Source organism: Macrotis lagotis, chromosome 3 (assembly GCF_037893015.1).
Source record: "Macrotis lagotis isolate mMagLag1 chromosome 3, bilby.v1.9.chrom.fasta, whole genome shotgun sequence".
Classification (NCBI taxonomy): Eukaryota; Metazoa; Chordata; class Mammalia; order Peramelemorphia; family Peramelidae; genus Macrotis; species Macrotis lagotis.
Window position 1 is genome coordinate 220,071,033 of NC_133660.1, and position 20,916 is coordinate 220,091,948.

Below are 20,916 nucleotides of genomic sequence, written 5' to 3' on the forward strand. Positions count from 1 at the left end.
AGAAAAAAGTCTAATATTTAATCAACATCTACCTTGCTTTGTGACATCTGTAAGCTAGAAGTAAGATTAAACTGAGAGGCAAGGGATCTGAGTAATAATTCTAGCTTGCTTTGCTTCAAACTTAATTACTTGGTGTGTGATCTTGGGCAAGTGACTCCTTGAGTTTCAGTTTTATCACCTACTATCACCTACTAAATGAGGGTAGACTGGATGAACTCGAAGGTCCATTCCAGCTCTTATATTCTGTGATTCTGTGAAATACCCTTGAGAACGCTACAAATAAAAAGATACATTTACAAAGAAAAAAAGGGGGGTGGCTTTCAAAAAATACTCATGGAATTTAAGAGCTAGGGATCAAATGAGATCATATAAATATGTCTGAGGAAAACTTAGACTGAAAAGTACTATTTATATAAATAACAAATATTGACTAACATTAAAAGTGCAATGTATATAATGTTTTATAATTTTATAATTAATATAATAAATAATGAAATCAAGAAACTACAATACTTTGCATGGTCCCCAATGGTTCCCTGTTACCAAAGCCAATTTTTAAAAATACCAACATTCTCCCAATGATGCTATAAAACTATCAATCATGGAAGGCCATAATCTCAAAAAAATCAAAATTGTAAGTCCCAAAAGTAACTGTAAGACATGGTGATTCTAAGTTATTTCAGCACATTGCCAACAATGTCCTGTGTATAGGAAGTGACTTAAAGACTTCCTCAAGGATGTGTACAACTGGAAAAGGAAATAAGCTGATCAAGAATCACTTGACAGTTCTAAAATATTAAACCACACAAAGGAAGATCTCCTCTATGAAAGATGTATTGAAGTATATGGACAAGAATTTCACAGGATATGTAGTTGTGAAAGACTTGGAATACCTATGCTAATCAGAAATTACACCTATTGAATTATAAAATAAATATTTATTGAATATTTGAGAGGGCATTAAGAAAGATTAACTGCAGATTAATTTGGAGAGGCAGTGTAGTATAGTGGGAAGAATGCTACATTAAGACCTGGGTTCGGGGCGGCTAGGTGGTGCAGTGGGGCAGCTAGGTGGCACAGTGGATAAAGCACTGGCCCTGGAGTCAGGAGTACCTGGGTTCAAATCCAGTCTCAGACACTTAATAATTACCTAGCTGTGTGGCCTTGGGCAAGCCACTTAACTCCATTTGCCTTGCAAAAAAAAAAGACCTGGGTTCATTTATCACTTGTGTGACTTTGAGTAAATTATTTAACTTCTCTAGGCCTCAGTTTTAACTAATCTAAATCAGAGGTTGGATAACATGATTATGAAGTTTCCTTTTAACCTTAAATCAATGAATCAAGCAGGAAAAAATGTTTTCAAAAATATGTTTTAGTATTCATGATATACTGAAAGGTAAATGGCACTATGGAAGCAATAGTCTTAAAACTTGGTCTAATTATAAGGTATGTAAAAAAGGCAATTCTCTATAATCAACATTAGTAAGATTTTGATCAATATGTAAACCTCATATTGATGGAAATGGAAAAAAGATAATTATACATTTGAGAAATAAATCAATGAGGTAAGGCTAAAATTAGCTCAGCTTGATTAGTCCAATACATGGAAGGGTAAAGAGGGAACTCAGCCAACACTAAAGAATATTCAACTCCAAGCATAAAGATAAAATACCTATTTTTTCCCTAGGGATTATATAAAACAGGATTTAGGAGAGATTTAGGCAGGATACTTATTTCTGACTACAAGGATTATTAGTAGTTAGTTGGACTGTGTCCTAACTCTCAAAGGTTAATCCTTCTATCTGATCTTTTTTATTTTATCCTACTTCCTTTTTATGAAGATCCTATCCCCACTTATTTTTAATTTCTCCTTCTCTTATGACTTCAAACTACTTGAGTCTTCCCAAATTGAAAAACAAAAAATCCAACTCTTTATCTATCATACTATCATACTGTTAGGCTATCTTCCATTTGTAAATATTTCATGTATATGATTCTGACAACTATAATTTTCTCCCTGCTTCTTCTTTATTTTCTGTAATCTAGCATCCATCCTTACCACACCAATGAAACTGCTCTGTGACACTGTCTTCCTTCTAGCCAATTATTAATATCTTGTCTATTTTAAACTTTTTTAATTTTTTGTACTGCAATCTCTCCACTAGAATCTATGACTGATATTATATTCTCTTGGCTCTCCTCATATCTTGCTATTATTTCTCCGTATTTGTTGTTCTCCTTCACCCTAATTCCCATCAACCATAGGTGTTGTCCAATACTTAATCATGGAATCTCTACTTTTCTTCAATACTCACTCAGGTAGCAGAAAAACTACCTTATCTCTCAAATCTACAGCCAGTCCCCCAAAAAATATCAGTTACTAATCTGTACAGAACATTGCCTGCACTCAATCCTAGTTTCCTACCAGTCCCATATTTTCAATTATTACAGATTGGCTCCAATTCAAAGCCCCTCTGGAACTGAAACTTAATACGTCAGAAATCAAACCCACCATTTTTCATTCCACTGCTTCCCAACTTCCTTATTTTGTCAACAGTATATCAGTCTCCCAGTTCCCTACACTTAAAACTTTGGAGTCATTTTCAACTTCTCTCTTTCCTTTTCATTCAAATTCCTGCCAATTCTTCCTCCATGACATCCATTTATTTATTCCTTCTACTCAAATTCCAATACCACCCACTCTAGTCCATGTTTTTATCATTTCATGTGTAGATTATTGCAATAATTTTCCCTCTGTAGAAATAATTTTTTGCACAGCTGCTAAAAAAAATTTTCATTTTTATTATGTCACTTTCTTATTTCAGACAGATAGCATGTTATAATGGAAAGTACCTGGACTTAAAGTTAGGAAATCTGGGTATGAATTCTAACTTTAACTGTGTTATTAAGGACAGGTCACTTCATTCCTCTGAGGTTCAACTTCCTTATCTGTAAAATGAAGATAAAACTTCATACCTACTTCACATAGCTGTTATAAGGAAGCAGTTTTCTAAACCCTGAAGCATTATGTAGCTCTATTAATGATATTACTATTAATAATAACAGCGATAATAATGATGATCTTTATACTTTGATCAAGGTCACACCCCTTTGAGCCAAATCTCAAATTATATCATAAAGCAATAATCATTGAAAATAACTGGTATTTTTTGAAAAGCAAGAAAGCAGATTAGAGGAATGGTCCTGATAAGGAAGGATCAGAAATAATTGAACTCAACAATTCAGTGCTTAATAAATCTGAAAACATAAAGAAAAATCCCTATTTCATAAGAATTGCCATGAAAACTGTCATGGTGAACATAAGAAGAAAACAGCATATTACAAATGATGACATGTGGGACTGGCTACAAAAGGAGGTAGGAAGCATATATTAGGAGTAGATCAGCAGTTTACACCATACACCACAATGAACTCAAAATGAATGACATCTCCTCTCATTTAAGGAAGAGACTGAAGATGGCAAAACCCAAGTTCTGACCTGGCCTAATGCTGGGCAGGGAGGTCAGACCTTGCTTCTGGCTCAGCAAGCCAAAACCCTCAGTGCAGACATCTCATTGTCCACCAGGCTACCAACAGAAAACAAAAGCTCACTTAGGGAGAAAGGGTTTCCCTTCAGGTAGGGGCCAAGTAAGTAAAAGGTAGGAAAAGCATGTCTCTACCCCTTCCAAGAACAAAATTTTGCCTTTCTCATCCTTTTAACTTTCTTAAGGTCTGAAGTCTGGGGTCCGGATACCTCAGTGATCTCCAATCTCTGGCTGTCCCAGAGCTTCCCCCAGTCTAAAAGCACCTTGCGGCTTCCTAGTTCTATGTGCCTACAAGAGGTGGGTGGAAAGTGGGAGAAAGCTAGGGAGAAACAGCATAGGGTAGAAGAGAAAGTACTTGACTCAAAGTCAAGAAGAACTGGGAGTAATTCTCCATGATACCTCCTAGCTTCCATGGCAAATCATTGAACAGTTTCCTCACCTGTAAAATGAGAAGACTGGATTACCTCTAAGGTTCCTTTTTCTTCTAAATTAGTGTTCCTAGGAGACTAAGTATGAAGGGGTCAGCACCCTACTGGAAGCCCACGCCTTCCTGGCAATGGCTATACTTCCTCCATCCCTGGGACTTTCCTTTCCCAAGATAGATGCTCAACCTTTCCTACAAATGGGGAATGTGGAAGCTTAGGGGAAGGGATTGCCTAGAAGGGCTGGTGTTCAGAGTCATGAGATCAAGAGCAGCTGCTTTGGAAAGGTCAGTGTCCCGTGACCCTCATTTCAGTAACCTGGTTGAGTATAGAATTAAAAGTCAAGAGAACTAGGTTCTAATTTTTGTTGGCTTTGAATCTGTTTTCTCCTTCACAAAATAATATATAAATATATGTATATTTATATATTATTTTGAGATATATATCTCAAAATAAGATCCTGTTCAGCTCTAACAGTCTGTGAGTCTAGGATATTTGAGCTCCATTCGACTTAACCAGCTAAGTCCCAATTTCAGTAAAAGGTGAATAACCCTTCTTTTGTGACCTTGGGCAAACCCAGCTCAAAATTTACCTTCTTCATATGGGCAAGTTTAATTAATACTTCTAGGAAGGCTCCCCTCCACCTCCACCCCAATTACATTAGCCTCTGTTCTCAAGTCTGCCCACCCCTCATTTAATGCTTGCAATTACATTCCTTCTTACTCTTCAATCCTCACTTATGCAGTCTCTTCCCTATCAGATTTCTCATGGACATTACATTTCTATTAGCACAGCATAAAAGCAAATTGCTGACTCATACTAAGGTTGTTATCAACTAAAATCCCCGTTGGTCTTACCACATCTTCCTCATTCTCAACTTGAGTCACTGATTTTTTAAAACTGAACATAAGATTTTACATTTAACCCTATTAAATATATTATTAGATTCAAAACATCATTCCAGGCTATCTGATTCTGATCTCTAGATCCCAATTCCGCATCCCAAGAATTAGTTATTGTTTCCATACCTAATCATACTCAAATCTGATAGGTATACATTTTCACCTATAACCTCTGATTTAAAGAGTAGACCAAGGGGCAGCTAGGTGGTGCAGCGGAATAAAGCACCAGCCTTGGAGTCAGGAGTACCTGGGTTTAAATCCGGCCTCAGACACTTCATAATTACCTACCTGTGTGGCCTTGGGCAAGCCACTTAACCCCATTGCCTTGCAAAAAAAAAAAACCTAAAAAAAAAGTAGACCAAACAAAAGACATGAGCCCCAGGCACCTATGAGGGATCCTCCAGGGGAACGGAAGTTCATTAAGTCAACACTTCATGGCTAACTTTCAATTCAGCTAACTAAAGATAGAATTATCTAGCCCATATTTCTCCATTTTCCCATAAGGATATACATGAAATACTTTGTTATATGACATCCATATATAATACTTTGACAGCAAGAGATCATAATCTGGGATTTAATGTATAATGGTATTCCAATACATTTGATTTCCATCGTAATCCTACTTTTTTATCTATTTAAGAACATTATTCTGAGAAGGAGTTTACAGGCTTCATCTGACCATCACGTGTCCATGTTTTGTTTTGTTTTAGTTTTTTGCAAGGCAAATGGGTTTAAGTGGCTTGCCCAAGTTCCACACAGCTAGGTAATTATGAAGTGTCTGAGGCCCAATTTGAACTCAGGTACTCCTGACTCCAGGGCTGGTACTCTATCCAATCATGTGTTCATGTTACCAAAAAAGTCAAGAACTCCTGATACAGCATTTTCCTAATCTACCAGTCAAGTAATTCTGTCAAAAAAGGATAATCCATAATAATATGCTCTTAGTTAACCCTTCTCAGGATGATATGATTTAGAATTCGAAAAGAACTTAAAAACCAAGGTTTTCATTTCTAAGTGCTTTCAAACCTTTCAGTTAATATTATCTGTGCTAGACTGTTGCCTATTATTATGAAGAAATGCAATGCTTGCAAGTACATTATAGTCTCTGCAATCTGTCTCACGATTATCTTTTAAAGGTTTATAATTTGCTCTTCTTTCAACAATACTGTTAGGTAAGTACATTTATTTTAAAGAAAAGGAAACTTGAGATGTAAAGAAATAAGATGATTTGGTCACACAGTTTGGAAATGTTAAATCAGTACAGCAAAGAACTTCTGCCCTAGCTGGAACTGAAAGTCAGGTCTTGTGGCCTCAAGTCCACTGCTCTTCTTGTTATACCAAGTGACTTCATTCCCATTTTGAAAATGAGAGCACTATTTGCTCCAACTATCTGGATTAGAAAATCTTCTTGATTGTCCTCCTCTGGATACTTTCTAGTTTTCAGCCATCTTATACAGATTATTATACTTTATATATTATGATGTATCTAGACACCAGAAAACTGAAATGATGAACTTATTTCTCTTCACTCATCATTCCATTTCCATCACCAAATAACACAATTATTTTTTCCTGGAGTTGATCAATAATAGTTAATAGTAGCCATTTAAATCTGTTAAAGATTTTATTTATTTTGAGTTTTACAATTTCCCCCCCTAATCTTGCTTCCCTCCCCCCACCCCCCACAGAAGGCAATTGCCAGTTTTCACATTGTTTCCATGGTATACACTAATCAAAATTGAATGTGATGAAAGAGAAATCATAACCTTAAGGAAGAAAAATAAAGTATAAGAGATAGCAAGATTACATAATAAGCTATCAGGGTTTTGTTTTTTTTCCTAAATTGAAGGTCCCGGGTCTTTGTTCAAACTCCACAATTCTTTATCTGGATACAGATGGTATTCTCCATCACAGATAGCCCCAAATTATCCCTGATTGTTGCACTGGTGGAATGAGCAAGTCCATCAAGGTTGATCATCACCCCCATGTTGCTGTTAGGGTATACAATGTTTTTCTGGTTCTGCTCATCTCGCTTGGTATCAAATCATGCAAATCCCTCCATAGCCATTTAAATCTCAATGTAGTAGCATCCACTTACTATTGAATTGCCAAATGAAGATTTCAAAATAGAACACAGACAAATGAAATTTCATTAAATATTTCCATTCATTTGTTCAGTAAACATTTATTTAGTTCCTACCATCTACAAGTCACATGTTTTCACTATTAAAGGAGTTATCAAATAAGACAGATTGGTAAGATTTATCTTCCTAACACATCTATCCACAAATAATTGCAATATAATCAGGGTTCTTTTTAAATTAGCTAAAGATGCACCACTTCCTGTCCCTTTAATTGCACATACAAGTCATAACAAGTCAAGACTGTAAGAAGCTTCTATGTTTGCCTTTCTTTTGGATCAGTTAGGATTTTGTTTAAAGAGACAGACCTTGAACTGAGGGATCTCTAAAACTAACATTCTATGAGTCTATGATTCCATCAGGAAATATAAATAATAAGATTTAGACTCTATATATTAGTTGGTAAGAGGATTTAGATAATGGACAAACTACAAAAATGGTTAAGTTCCCTTACTTTGTTCCAAATTGTTTAATTAAGAGTAATGGTGGAATATAAGAAGCTAACAATATATTCCATAAAGTTTTACTGTCAATAATCTGTATTGCACCTGAAATAATCTATAATGATCAAGGGACCCAAAGTGCTTCAATTAAAAACATTTTTAAACAATCAAATAATAATCTCAGAACTGAAAAAAAAATTTCATTTAAATACCAGTCTGATCTAATATTTTAAATTTCAGAGGAAGGCTTAAACATGAGAAAGAACCTCTGTGGAATAATTCTGGAAAGATATGAACAAGAAGAATACAACTGGAGGGATCACTGCACAGAGGAGATCACAGATCCATCCAAGTCACTAAATCCAGTTGATATCAAAATGAAAGCCAGAGAAAAGAAATCTCAAGAAAGAAATTAATTTTCAGTATCATCATGAAATTTGTGTGCAACTAAGTCTTGAAAGTGAAAGAAAGATGACCTTGACCATAAATCTTCCTAAACTACAAGATCTGATTAAGAATAAATGAAAAGATCATAAGATCCTAGAGCAAGAACTAAAAGAGGTCATTAATTCATTGTCCTAATTTTATAGTCCTAGGAAATGAGACAAGGAACTTGTCCAAGGACACACAGATCCTAAGCATCAGAAGCAGGATTTGAACCCAAATGGAAAATCCCCTGCAAACTCAGTGAGAGCTACTGATTCACACAATTGTCACAGTCTAAAACTCTAATTCACTTGGGAAAACTCTCACTCTGGACTTAACAAGGAATATTTCAATTGGTCAGTAGACAGTTAAAATCCTAAGACAATGTCCTCTTACATAATGAGGTAAAGTGTTGTTTTTGTAGCTTCAAATCTCTTACAGCATCAAGATCACCAGCAGAAAACTGAAAAACCAAAGGCCTCCAAACTATAAACAATCAAACCCACCAGAGTTGCACCTGCAGGTAAATAAGGGGCTTTCTTTTCCACAATCTTGCGAGGTGAGTGTGCATATTTGTCATCCTTCTCCTCCCCATGGTCTTTAACAGCTCAAACAGCACAGACTCAGGAGATTGGTGGCTCTGCCACCAATTACTTGCGTCATGCTTTTCTGAATCTGTTTCCTCATGTATAAAGTGGGATAGGGATGGGGGTGGGCTTGCCTAGATCTCTGACCCTAGAAGTCATTTTACAAGGAAAGAGGAAACAGAGCTCAGCACTGACCACACAGTAAGTATTTCATAAATAACTTTCAAGTTGGAGTCTATAAATGGTATAGTGTCTTGTCCAGTGACTCAAATCTATGTCTCCCTAAGTCCAAATCCAATAAACCACTATTATATTTAAAAAACAAAACAAAACATAAAACTGAAGCAATGGAACCTAAATAGCTTAACTGAAGACAATTTAAACTAAATAAAAGAAATAATTTACATAAGGCCAATTTTAAAAGTAGTCCTTTCTAAGGGATAATTCATGTCTTCACATTCCATCATTCTGTTACTGATATCAAAGAAAATAGATCAAATTGTGCCAAGATTTTTAATAGTATTGATCATTTGGAATTGGCATGCATTAATATAAATTCTAAAAATTTACCTAAATTTTAGATTGGCTCTAATCTAAAGTTAGAGAAAAGTCTGATCAACTTGTTCGTTCTTTCCTCTCCAGAATCACATACAGAATCCTCTGTTCAGCACTCTTTGCAACCTGGTCACAGAGCCTCCCCATACTCTGCCATCCAGGAATCACCTTGTCTCTTCCATCAAATTCTCGGCCTCTTCTTCTCTACATCTTGGCTTCCCTCCAGGCCCAGCTACAATCCCACCTGCTGCAGGAGGTCTTTCTAATTTCCCTTCCTTCGCATGCCTTCCCTCTGTTGATATCTCCAATTTTGCCTGGAGGTAAATAATTAGATGAAATTATTTGAATGTTGTCTCCCCATTAGAGTGTGAGCTCCCTAAGAGCAGGAACTATCTTACCTTTGTTTATATCCTCCAGAGTTTAGCACAGTGCAGGTCTGGTATAGTAGATGCTTAATAAATACTGATTGATTGACTGACTGACCAGGTACATAAGACTTCAAAGCTAATCTGATAAGCCTTTTAACTGAAATCTTAAAGAACATTTAGTTATCTTTGAGGGACAGGAGCTCAACATGTGACTTCATGAGTAAAGGGAATTAGCAAAGATGAGGAATCTTCCTCTACCCCTTGCCTGCAATGTAAAGTCTTAGAGAGTTACCTAGAACACTAGTTAAGTGACTTTCTTGGGATAGAGACAGAACTTGAACCTGCCTAGGTCTGGAAATAGATCTCTCACCACTTCACCATGCTGCCTTTCCAAATGTTTCCTTTATATCTCTTTAATCATGTCAGGAAAACACTACTGTAATAAATAAGGACTTCTCCATTTCAAGATGAGGAAGGCAATTTTAAAGCATCTCACACAACATGTTGGGACCAATCAACTGCTCAAATGAGTTCGTTAAGTTAAACACTATCTACCATCCAAAGTCTAAATAGAAATGATTGTGATAGATTGAAGTCATGCAACTGTGTTCAGCTGAGTCATTGTAATATTGCCTATCACTTGACCTATATTGTACAACTTTGATTTTATTCATTCTATTTGATAGATTTTATAATCTCTACAAAATGTTAACCTATACTAACATATTTGGAGGCAAACATTAATTAACTTATTATTTGCAAAATATCATTAATTTTTATTCATCCTAATTGAATATGATAAAGAAATGCTTTCTTTGTAAATATAAACAGCTTGCACAATAAGGCAATGTAAGGGATATGATATAACCAAAATTTATAATTAAAAATAAAGTTTACAGGGAACACAGAAATACTACAAATAAACTAACAGAAAGATATCTCAACACAATAGAGCACAATAAAAACTATCAATGAAAAGTTTACATGATGTTCTGTTTTATTAATATGCTCTACATCAGTAAAACAAATGGTTTTTTTTGTCTTTTTTGGTCAGTTATATTAGTAAATGATTTCCAAAATAACTTATATTTCAAAATATAATCTGGACTTATCCTAGAACTATTCTTGCTTATTTTCTTTCTCTTTTAAAAGGCTGTGATTCAATTTTCATGCATCCAACACCCAGTAAAATATAAAATATTAAAACTGCTTTTCTCATACTTCCATACAGGAGGTTTTAACAGAGACTGACAAGTATTGGGATACAATAATTCTCAGAAAAGACAGAATTTATGACTGCTACACCATTTATTTTAGTGATCAGTGAATATCTTTTGTACAGCATTAAAATTTCTCTTTCCCTAATCAATTATATATCACATACATTAAAATAGAAAAAAAGAGAAAAAAGGAATATGATTTTTTGTTCAAATAACCAAAATCCACTTTTCAAAACCACATATTCTACAAAACAGTACCATAAACAAATATAAAATCAATCATTATTCATGGCTTATAAATGATGTCATCTATATAACCACAATTAGAAAATTAAACCCTAAAATGAAAGACCTTTAATTCCTAAAAGTCTGAATATATATTTTAATTCAATCAGCCTCTTGAAATATTATTTCATCTCAAAGAATAATCTGTAGAAAAAAAGAAGTAGAATAAAAAAAGGAAGAAAACATAGTATGTGCTATACCACAAGCTCAGATTTATAATTTTAACAATATGGATTAGAGATCAATTGATTATTATGTTCTGTTAATAAGTACAAGTATCAAAAAAAATCCCAGAATAATTCTGAATATTCAGAGCTCTGCACACTGTTCCTTGTTTCAAGTAAAATTGGTGTAAAAGCATTTTTACTGTTTGACAATTTTTGAAAAAAAAGATAGTCATAAGTATTTGTTAATTTTAAAATACTTACTACATGTAATACCTGAAGGGCAAATAGGTAAACACATCCTAACCCAATAAAGTATTTCTAAGTTTCCTTGTAACAATGATGCTTAGGTAATATAAAGTAATTCAAATCACTTACCTGTTCACCAGAAGAAGGCTGAGTTTCATCTGATAACTCTTTTCCTAAATTCATCTTAAAGAGAGGAGACTTTCCTTGCTACACTAGACACCCAGATTTAAATTAAACCATTTAACACCACACCATGCCTGTACATGTCAGAAAAGTTTAAAGACATTTCATACGAAGTTCCATTTTACTCCCTTTTTGTTACCCATGGCAACAGGACACTGCATGAAGCAGTGGTTCGTCGGAGATTCAGATTAGATCTCAATTATTGCTCACAAAGAGAGAGATCAGTTTACATAAATCATGCTGTGATATCATTTTTTAAGTATTTCCTCTAACAAATCTGAAGAATAAAACTTGGGCTGATAGGGGTAATTTTTCAGTCAGAACAACAGCTGCAAAGAATTTGGTTTTTAGTAGAATGGTGCAGTTCACAACCTTAATTACAGTTGCTGATGATTCTATTAAAAGCTTCCCATATGCCAAGGTTTCCACAGTGCCAGCCAGTAAAATCTGACACATTACTGAAAAACCATCTTACTTCGTTCCATTCTCTATTTACCACTTTGACAGGCTTCCAAACATTTAATATAAACGGAAAGTAGGTAAGTCATGGATCAGGTCCTAGTGTAACCGGTTTTAGGATTTCATAAATAGCTCTCATGTACTTTAAAAAAAAGAAGAAGAAAAGTTTCAGGTATTCTTTATTCCCTTATTTGTCAAAGCATTACAACAAAAAAACAACTTCCTCACTTGATACATTTATTAGGATCAAATCAGGAAAACATTATAAGAACTGTTAGCCTCACTAACCCCGAGACTGACTTACATACAAGCTTGGAAGCAAAGTCACATAGAGGAATGTGTGATGCCCTTGTGGTCTGAAAATGAGTCTGAGACTCAGCTCTGGCCACTCAGAGGCTATGTTCCTATGACAGGTAACAACCCATCTGACCCTCAATTCCTTCACCTGCCATTAGTGTTAATACTGGCCCTAATCTCAAAAGGTTGTTGTGAATAGAACTCTCAAAAATGTTAAGCACCACAAAATTAATTACCACATTAAGTGCCACAAAATTGACACTGATTTGTTACTGAGGAAACAAAGTATCCTAATGGACAGAGAATTGTAGTTCAAGTTAGGAAGAAAGGTAGAGCAGGAATAGTCTTTTTACATATCACCTATTGCTAAGTCTTTTTTTTTAATTGCTAAGTCTTAAAAAATTTTAAGAACTTATTTTGAATCTGTCTCAGATTCCTACTATGTGATCCTGGACAAGTCACATGCTCAGCTTCTTCATCTGTGAAATGAGGATAATGATATTACCTAACTCCAAGGTTATAATGAGGACCAAATAATATAACATAAAAATTCTGCAAATGTTAAAGCCCTATATAAATAAATGCCGCTATTATTATTATTAGGTATGATGATGATTTGCTTCCTTATTTGGCAACTAAAGTTATAGCAAGATTAAAACTGCAAGGAAGTAGAGAGGAATGGTCTTCTTTTAGTTATTTTTTATTCAGTCATCCCTGTACAATCTCCCCCCCCCCACCCCATTCCTCAGAGAATACAACCCACTCTAGATGTTTGGATTGAATTTTCCCTTATAATCTTCCTGGTTTTCATCTATATTTTTTCCTCTCCCTTCTTCTTCTTCAAAAACCAGAGTCACAAATAGGGTATCAGGGAAAGAAGAGGTTAGTACTTAAATTTTGGTGGGTGCATAAGGGAATAAGGGGAGAAAAAAAGAAATAGGTGATGTGGTAAAAAAGCACATTGGTCTTTCAGTCAGAAGACTTGGATTCAAATCCCAGCTCAGATACTTCTTACCTATGGGACCTTGGGTAAATCACCTCACATCTCTGAACTTCATCTTCTTCATCTATAAAATGGAATAAGCTATCTAATTCTGAATCCCCATGGCTAGAACCATTCCAGTACACTTATATTTCCATCTCTCCCAAAAAAAAGTCTGACCAAGACTCAGCTTTTTAATTAACCAAACAACAAGCATTTATTAAGTTCCTAATATTTGCCAGAACTGTGCTAGGCTCTGGGGATACAAAGACAACCCCTGGAGACAGAAGATGTGGGTTTTGGCTGGTTGTTCCAATCTGTTAGATGCTGCCCTGAAGGGGATAAGATGTGATCTTAGCTAGAAGTAAGGGGTGGATGTACGGGCAGCCAGGGCCACCATTCTCCATGTGGAACCTGGACTCAACTAGCCAGGACTATGGCAGGGCCTCTGACTGCCTTTGCCTCTTTTGTGTTTTCTTCTTTAGTTTTGCCCTTGCCAGCAACAAAAGATCTGCAGTGATTGACAGCGGGGAGTCCCTTGAGCAACCTGAGGGAGAGAGTGCCTAAGTAGCAACAGGAGTGAGCTACACCAAGGGAAGGCTGGCCCCAGGAGGATTCAGCTCCACCGTGTCACTGGACAATACAACATGTTAATCTGCAAACTGTGTTATGTTTAATGAGGCTTAAATGTCATGCACCTACTAGCTGGCTGTAATAGTAATAAGTTAAGATTTTGAATATTATTTGAATTGCTCTACTAATATGTACTAGAATTCTCTTGTGCTTGTCATTGGGTGTCATGTCTTTCATGTAAAAATAAATAGGGGCATCTAAGTGGTGAAGCAGATAGAGCATGATGTCTGGAGCCTATAGGACTCCTTACTGAGTTCAAATCTGGCTTCAGCTAACTTACTAGTTGTGGGACCCCAAGCTAGTCATCTAACCTTTTTTGCCAAAGATTTCTTATATGTAAAATGAGCTAGAGAAGAAAATGGCAAACTATTCCAGTATCTTTGACGAGAAAACCCCAAATGGGATCACAAGTCTGACAAGACTGAAAATGATCTAATGACAACAATAAAATATACATTTGGAACTTTTAATATCCCCCCTTTTGGGGGGGAAGTCTGAATTAGAAACAAAATTAGCAACATCTCCTAAAGAGTCAGGGTTGGGGGGATGAGCCAGTAAACATGAGATTAAGGATACTTCTTTCTGCACAGAAAACAGAGTTCTCCTATAGTTAGAGATGCTGGATGAAATCCAGTCCCTGTAGCCCCAGATGAGTGGTGTCTCTAGTCAAATGCCAGACTTAAATGAAAGAAAAAAAATAAATTTTCGGTATTTGAGTAATGAGTGCACCCAGTTCTTTGCTAGGTACTGTGGAATATGCAAAGAGACTATGGCATATTCTCACCTCTAAGGAGATTATATTGTGATTAAGAGAAAAAGACATACAAGGAGGAATAAAGAATAACAATTTAAGATATCATGGTACAGACAAGGCACAATTCCTGACCCATAACAGGCACATAATAAACACTTAATGACTGACTAACTTTACTTCTTTTACAATTCGGGTTCCATTCATTCAAAGTCACCTACTAAATATGTACACCTCATTATTTACTGCCTTGGTTCATTTACTCATAAGTGTCAATATAATAAAGCAATAATGTTTTTATAATCAGTCTATTTATAAGCAGTCTATTCACAAACAACTAATTTGTAAAATAATTTATCTCACAATCTTTATAAAGCACATGTAATTCAAAACTTCAAAAGATCCATAATTTCATCAATATGGATACTGCTATGCACACACATAGATGGAAATTCCTCTGCTTTTCCTAAGCTGCCATGACCAAAAGATAATCAAATGGTGACCAACTGACAGACAGATGATGAGCCTCTCTAGATTTATTAGAATAAATCCTTTTCTGATGTCTATGACAGGCTCTCAAGGGATACGTCATTGACGCTTGTGTTCTGATAGGCTCTGAGCTACAGAAGCTTTTTAAAAAAAAATCTAGGAATAGCTTTACTTAAAACTAAGCATCGAATTAACACACTTTGTAAATGATAAAACTTTTTAGCCCCTTTAAAGGATTTTAAATCTTTTTCTCTATTTTAGCCACTTTTATATCATTTAAGAATTTATTATTTCAAGAATTCATTTTAGTATTTTAGCACCTTTTTCCTACCTCGCTTATAAAAAAGAGTCATTATGACCTGGTTAAGCCATGAGGTGTGAAAGCTCAACTACCATAAGAGATGCAAAGCACTTAAAGGTAAACTGAGTCTGAACAGTTATCAAAAAGAGACTCCTGAATTTGTAAATTATACCTTATAAATGCTATTATAATCTCTGAATATAATCTCTATACTTTTTACCAAATTTCCCTGAGTTGGCCTTCTAATCCAGTTCAGTATCCTTGGACTCTCCTACCAGACAACACTGCCAAGCATGTTCCATGTTACCACTTTCTATCCATACCAATCTCCTTAGTAATGGCACTACCCTTCCTCTTCCTGCCTCTTTCGAATTAGACTGGAATCTACAGTGCTCTTGAAAATTCACCTCCATTGGTAATTCTGGCTAGCTATGGTTATCAGTACCTGATACAGAGTGAAATTTAGGTACCTGGAAAATAGGATGGATTAATTATCAAATTGTCATCAGACTTAGATTTATTAATAGATAATGCTTCAAAACAAAGCATCTCCAGTTTTAAATTTTCTTGGAACACCATCTTTCATTGTTTCAGAATAGACCTCTACAAAATGTAAGCTCTTTGAGGACAGGGGCTATTTCATTTTTTGTCTTTATATCCCAATGGCTAGCACAGCACCCAGAACATACTAAATGTTAACTGAAATGAGCTAAATTCATTCTCTTTTGGGAGACCAAATAACTACCTTTAGCTTTTTTTTAATCTTAGCAATGGACTAAAAGGAATTTGGGTAGAAAATAAGGGATATTTAAGAACACAAAAGTGAAGATCAATTTTTGTTTTTTCTTTATTTGCTGAATCTCTCCTCCTGCTACTTCCATTCTTCCTTCTCCCACTTCATAGTAAGGATAATCAAGTTCAGTCAATACTACCAAATTATTCTTCTCTCCATCTTCCATTCTAAATATTTCCTCCCTTCAAATTTTTTAATCAGTTTTCTAAGTTTCTCATTATCAGATGACCAGAGGAAAAAAGACAAGAAAAGAAGCTATAGAATCCAGGAATTTGGTAAGAAAATATAGTGGGAATAATTGAATTTGAAATCAGAAAACTTGGGCATCAAGTCCTAGTTTCAAATGTATAATCTTTGGTAAGTCACCATTTCTTTGAGCCTCATGTGCTCATCTGTAAAATGATAATAATTCTTTTCTTTTATTACCTGCCCCACTGGATTATTCTGAGAAAGGATTTTTGTAGATCATAATGAACTAACTACATTAATGTAAACTTAAAAAACAAAAACAACCTCAAAACCAAACTTATCCTGGTAGCAAATTGGCTGTCCAGAAGCATAAGGAAGACAAGCTACCTTTTTTCCAAACACAAAGAGTCTCAGTCTCTGTCTCTGTCTCTCTGTCTCTCTGTCTCTCTGTCTCTCTGTCTCTCTGTCTCTCTGTCTCTCTCTCTCTCTCTCTCTCTCTCTCTCTCTCTCTCTCTCTCTCTCTCTCTCTCTCTCCTATCTGTATCTCCCTTCCTCTCTTCTTTCTTTCCTTTTTTTCTCCTCCTTGACTCTTTTCTGTCTCTGTCCCTCCTCTCCTTTTCTCTATCATTCTTTCTGTCTCTCTTCTCTTCCTTTTCTTTCTCTCTCTTCCTGTGACCTGTGATTTCATTGATTTAAGAAGTCTGTCCCAGTAAGGAAACTCCCTCTACCAATGCAGGTCAGCATCCTGAAACTCATGATCTTAAAGTTAATTATGGCACTTAACAGTATGGAAGAAGGTGTTAACATGAGACAGACCAGTTAATATGGTCTGGAAGAGAGTTGTGCCACCAATTTATCAGTCACAAGACTTGATTATTGTACTTACTGACCCTGAGGCCAGTTCCCTATTCACTACACTCCATACTGCCTCCCAGTTTTTCCTATTAACAAATAATAGTTGGCTATGGTAGACAATATAATACAACTTTCTTAAAAGCCTAAACCACGATATTAATAGCACTTAGCATTATACACAGTCTTAATAAGGAAAACAATTTGTGAATTAATTAAAAATCTTATATTACACTTCAGCAGTAAATATGATCATTTGTCGGTCTTAATCAAGATCTACCCTTCATTTGAACCCAGACTCATTTTCACATATCAGGCAACCTGGAGACATGGGTCATACAGAAGGCTAACATGTGATTTTCCTATGCAAAAGTATAAACATATTAAGATAATTATACATGAATAACCTATATCAAATGACTTGCAGTCTTGTGAAGGGGGAGGAAAGAGAGGAAAGGAGAAAAATACGGAGTTCAAAATCTTACAAAAAACGAATGTTGAAAACTGTCTTTACATGTATTTGGAAAAAAACAAAATATGTAAAAAGAACAACTCATACAAAAAAAGTATAAATATAAATAATCCTCTTTAAGAAGAGAATGTGCTAAACATTCTTCCTTATTGGTTAACTTTGGTCCCTACTGTGTCTTCAGCCATGAAGTTTGTAAAGAGAACCTGGATTCCTGCGCAGTTTCATCAGTATCCCTTGAGAGCCACTCTTAAATAACAAGACAAGATAACAAATCCCTAAGTCCTGAAACTCAGCCAGCATTGCAATGCTCCCTACTCCTCCACAATTCTACCAGTTTGGATGTGTGCAAAGAATGGGCAATAAGAGGATAATCAACCATCTGTTATAGGGTGAGTTATAACAGGACAACTACAAATAGAATGAACAAAGAAACAGGATGAGAACACTAGGACACACACACATATACATGTCAAGAGAGGATAGTAACAGATTTCTGCAACGTAAAAATTGCTGATTAATGAACATGGCCTGGAGCAATCCATTAAGAACTTGGCTATCCTTGGGATGAGAAACTAAAAATTCACTCAACAATAGGATGTTCAAATCAGAAGCATCAAACATGGACAGGGCTTATATCAAGATGACTGAACTAGATGAAAATGTCATTGGCAAATACTTAGCAAAATAAATGGAAATGCAATAGAATATAATTTCATATGTGCTATTCTAAGTCAATATATGGCTCATAGGGTTCTTTATGCATGGTTTAGTGGCCCCCAAGTTTCTATTTGAGTTTGACTCCACTGGTCTAAAAGAGAAAGAGTCCATTGCTAGTTTAGAGTGAGAGTCCATTGCTAAGGCTAAAGAGGTTTTGCATAAGAATTAATCAGGCATGGGAAAAGCTGGAGACCTTTTTATTACATGTGTTCAAGAGAAAGTCATGTGTCTTAACTAGAAACAGTCAAAGAATAACAATTATGATGATGATGATGATGATGATGATGATGATGATAACCACAATAATAATCTCTCATTTATATAGCAATTGTAGGTTTCAAAGCTCCCTAATCTCCTTATCTGAAAGTCTTTAAAATCTCAACAACTAATACCAATAGTTACAAAGATGAACAAGCTGGTTCAGTATACACACATACACACACATACACACACAAACACACACACACACACACACACACACACACGAGTAGTCAGTAGATATCTGCAAATGAAAGACAATACTTTATTATGTTAAAGGCATAAACAACTACTTAAGAGACAAAAAATATTCAATTACTCTGAGTCTAGTTTCCCAGAAAAATTTAGCCAGAATTCATCATAACTGGATTTGCATGACTAGAGTTTTGCTCCTGAGAACTTCACATCCTTCTTTCAGTGATCCTCCACTTGTTCTACATCATAGTGAGCTCCTCTGGTCCCATTCATGACCTACCACCTGAACTTCCCCATCTGGCTCAGCTACCATCCCACGATGGGCCTGTTATCCTTTTGCAGTTCTCCTCAGGCCTATGGAAAGTATAATGGATCAGGTATGCTCCCATATCCCTGGTTCAAGGGAAATAACAGCTGACCACTCACTAATAAATAGTCCCAAATGCTATTTGTTGCTATTAGTGATCTGGAAATAACACATTTCTAGATCAAACAAGTACACTGAGACTTTCATCTCAGATACTGAAATTAAATAGTGTTAGTATTCAGATAGTATTTTTTTCACTTTATTTTTTCTTATTTTATCTGTTTTTTTCTTTCACAATTGTGACTAATATAGAAATATGGTTTATATGATAGTACATGTAAAAACCTGTATCAAAAATGCCTATTTTCTTTTTAAAATCTATTTATTTATCGACAATTACTAAAATAATCTTGTTGCAAAAGTAAATATAATTCCCCCTCCCCCCAAAAAATAGAGAAACACTCATGAAAAATATGTGAGAAAAAGGAAAAAATTATAATTCAGTCAGACTAGTATTCTCTTTTTTTTTTTTAGGCAATTGACTATTTAGGCAATTTTATTAGGCAATTGACTATGGTAGACAATATAATGCAACTTTCTTAAAAGCCTAAACTATGATATTAATAGCACTTGGCATTATACACAGTCTCAATAAGGAAAACAATTTGTGAATTAATTAAAAATCTTGTTACACTTCAGCAGTAAATATGATCATTTGTCAGTCTTAGTCAAGATCTAAATAGTCAAAATAGCCTAAAACAGTTAATTAGTCATAGTGTTTGCAAGGCAATGGGGTTAAGTGGCTTGCCCAAGGCCAAACAGCTAGGTAATTAAGTGTCTGAGGCCAGATTTGAACTCAGGTACTCTGACTCCAGCACCAGTGCTCTATCTACTGTGCTACCTAGCTGCCCCCTAGACTAGTATTCTCACAGGATATATTACATGGTAATATCTTAGTTATAGGGAGTCTTCAAAGAATAAAGATGGCTGAGGGTTTATTCTCTTCAACATCAAAATGTTTCTTTTTTACCAAAAAGAAATCTTTCCAAAATGTATTCTATATACTTCTCTCTTTCTCAAACAGAGTACAGAGGGTCATTTAACTGTTTTGTTGATGACTCAAAAATTTGACAGCACTGCAGCAATGTACCCCCAGAATTCTACTGAAGTATAGAGGATTATTTCTCTCACTAAATGGTCCCAGACTCTGATGCATAGTTAGAAAGGCAGTGAGCTGCTCAGGCACAAGAATGATGGAAGACAAATAGCTGAACATTTCTGTCTAGTAAATACTAAGAAGTTAAGGAAGGCTTCTGGTATATTGGGTAAATAATGTGTATAGACAAAAATTCCATGAAATGGGAAAGGATGAAGGAATTTCAATACAGGCAGGGGAGCATCCATGCCAACTGATACAGAATTTATGAAAGGAAGAAAGAACAATTATGGCTTTCAAGTCTCCCTCCCTCACTATCAGGCTGTTATTTGTCCCTTTTCCCTAACTCTAATGTGCTAATCTATAGCAAATCCTTTACCACCTTCTAATTTGCCACTTCCAATATGCTATTAGCTTGGAAGACAAATAACTAAGGTAATTAGAACTGTGTGCAAGGGGGAAACAGATTAACAATATGGCAGAGAGTCTGAGGGGTTTTCCTATGAGCAAAGCAAAGCTTGAAATACATAGACTTTATAACATATTTTGGAGGTTCAGCAGATTATTTATAC

The 20,916-nt window shown here is 35.4% G+C and overlaps 1 protein-coding gene across 4 annotated transcripts in view; it reads right to left on the reverse strand.

The window, feature by feature from the left end:
* Nucleotides 1-20,916, reverse strand: part of RGS12 (regulator of G protein signaling 12) — a 249,029-nt gene that overhangs the window by 130,254 nt on the left and 97,859 nt on the right. Inside the window, exon 1 of one of the 4 annotated variants that reach the window (XM_074229865.1) lies at nucleotides 11,440-12,977. The exons of the other annotated variants lie outside the window; for them this stretch is intronic. Within the exon in view, the coding sequence (XP_074085966.1) occupies nucleotides 11,440-11,493 (54 nt within the window). The 5' untranslated portion in view covers nucleotides 11,494-12,977. Of the gene's footprint in view, nucleotides 1-11,439; nucleotides 12,978-20,916 lie in introns of those variants that run through there. 4 annotated transcript variants of the gene reach the window in all.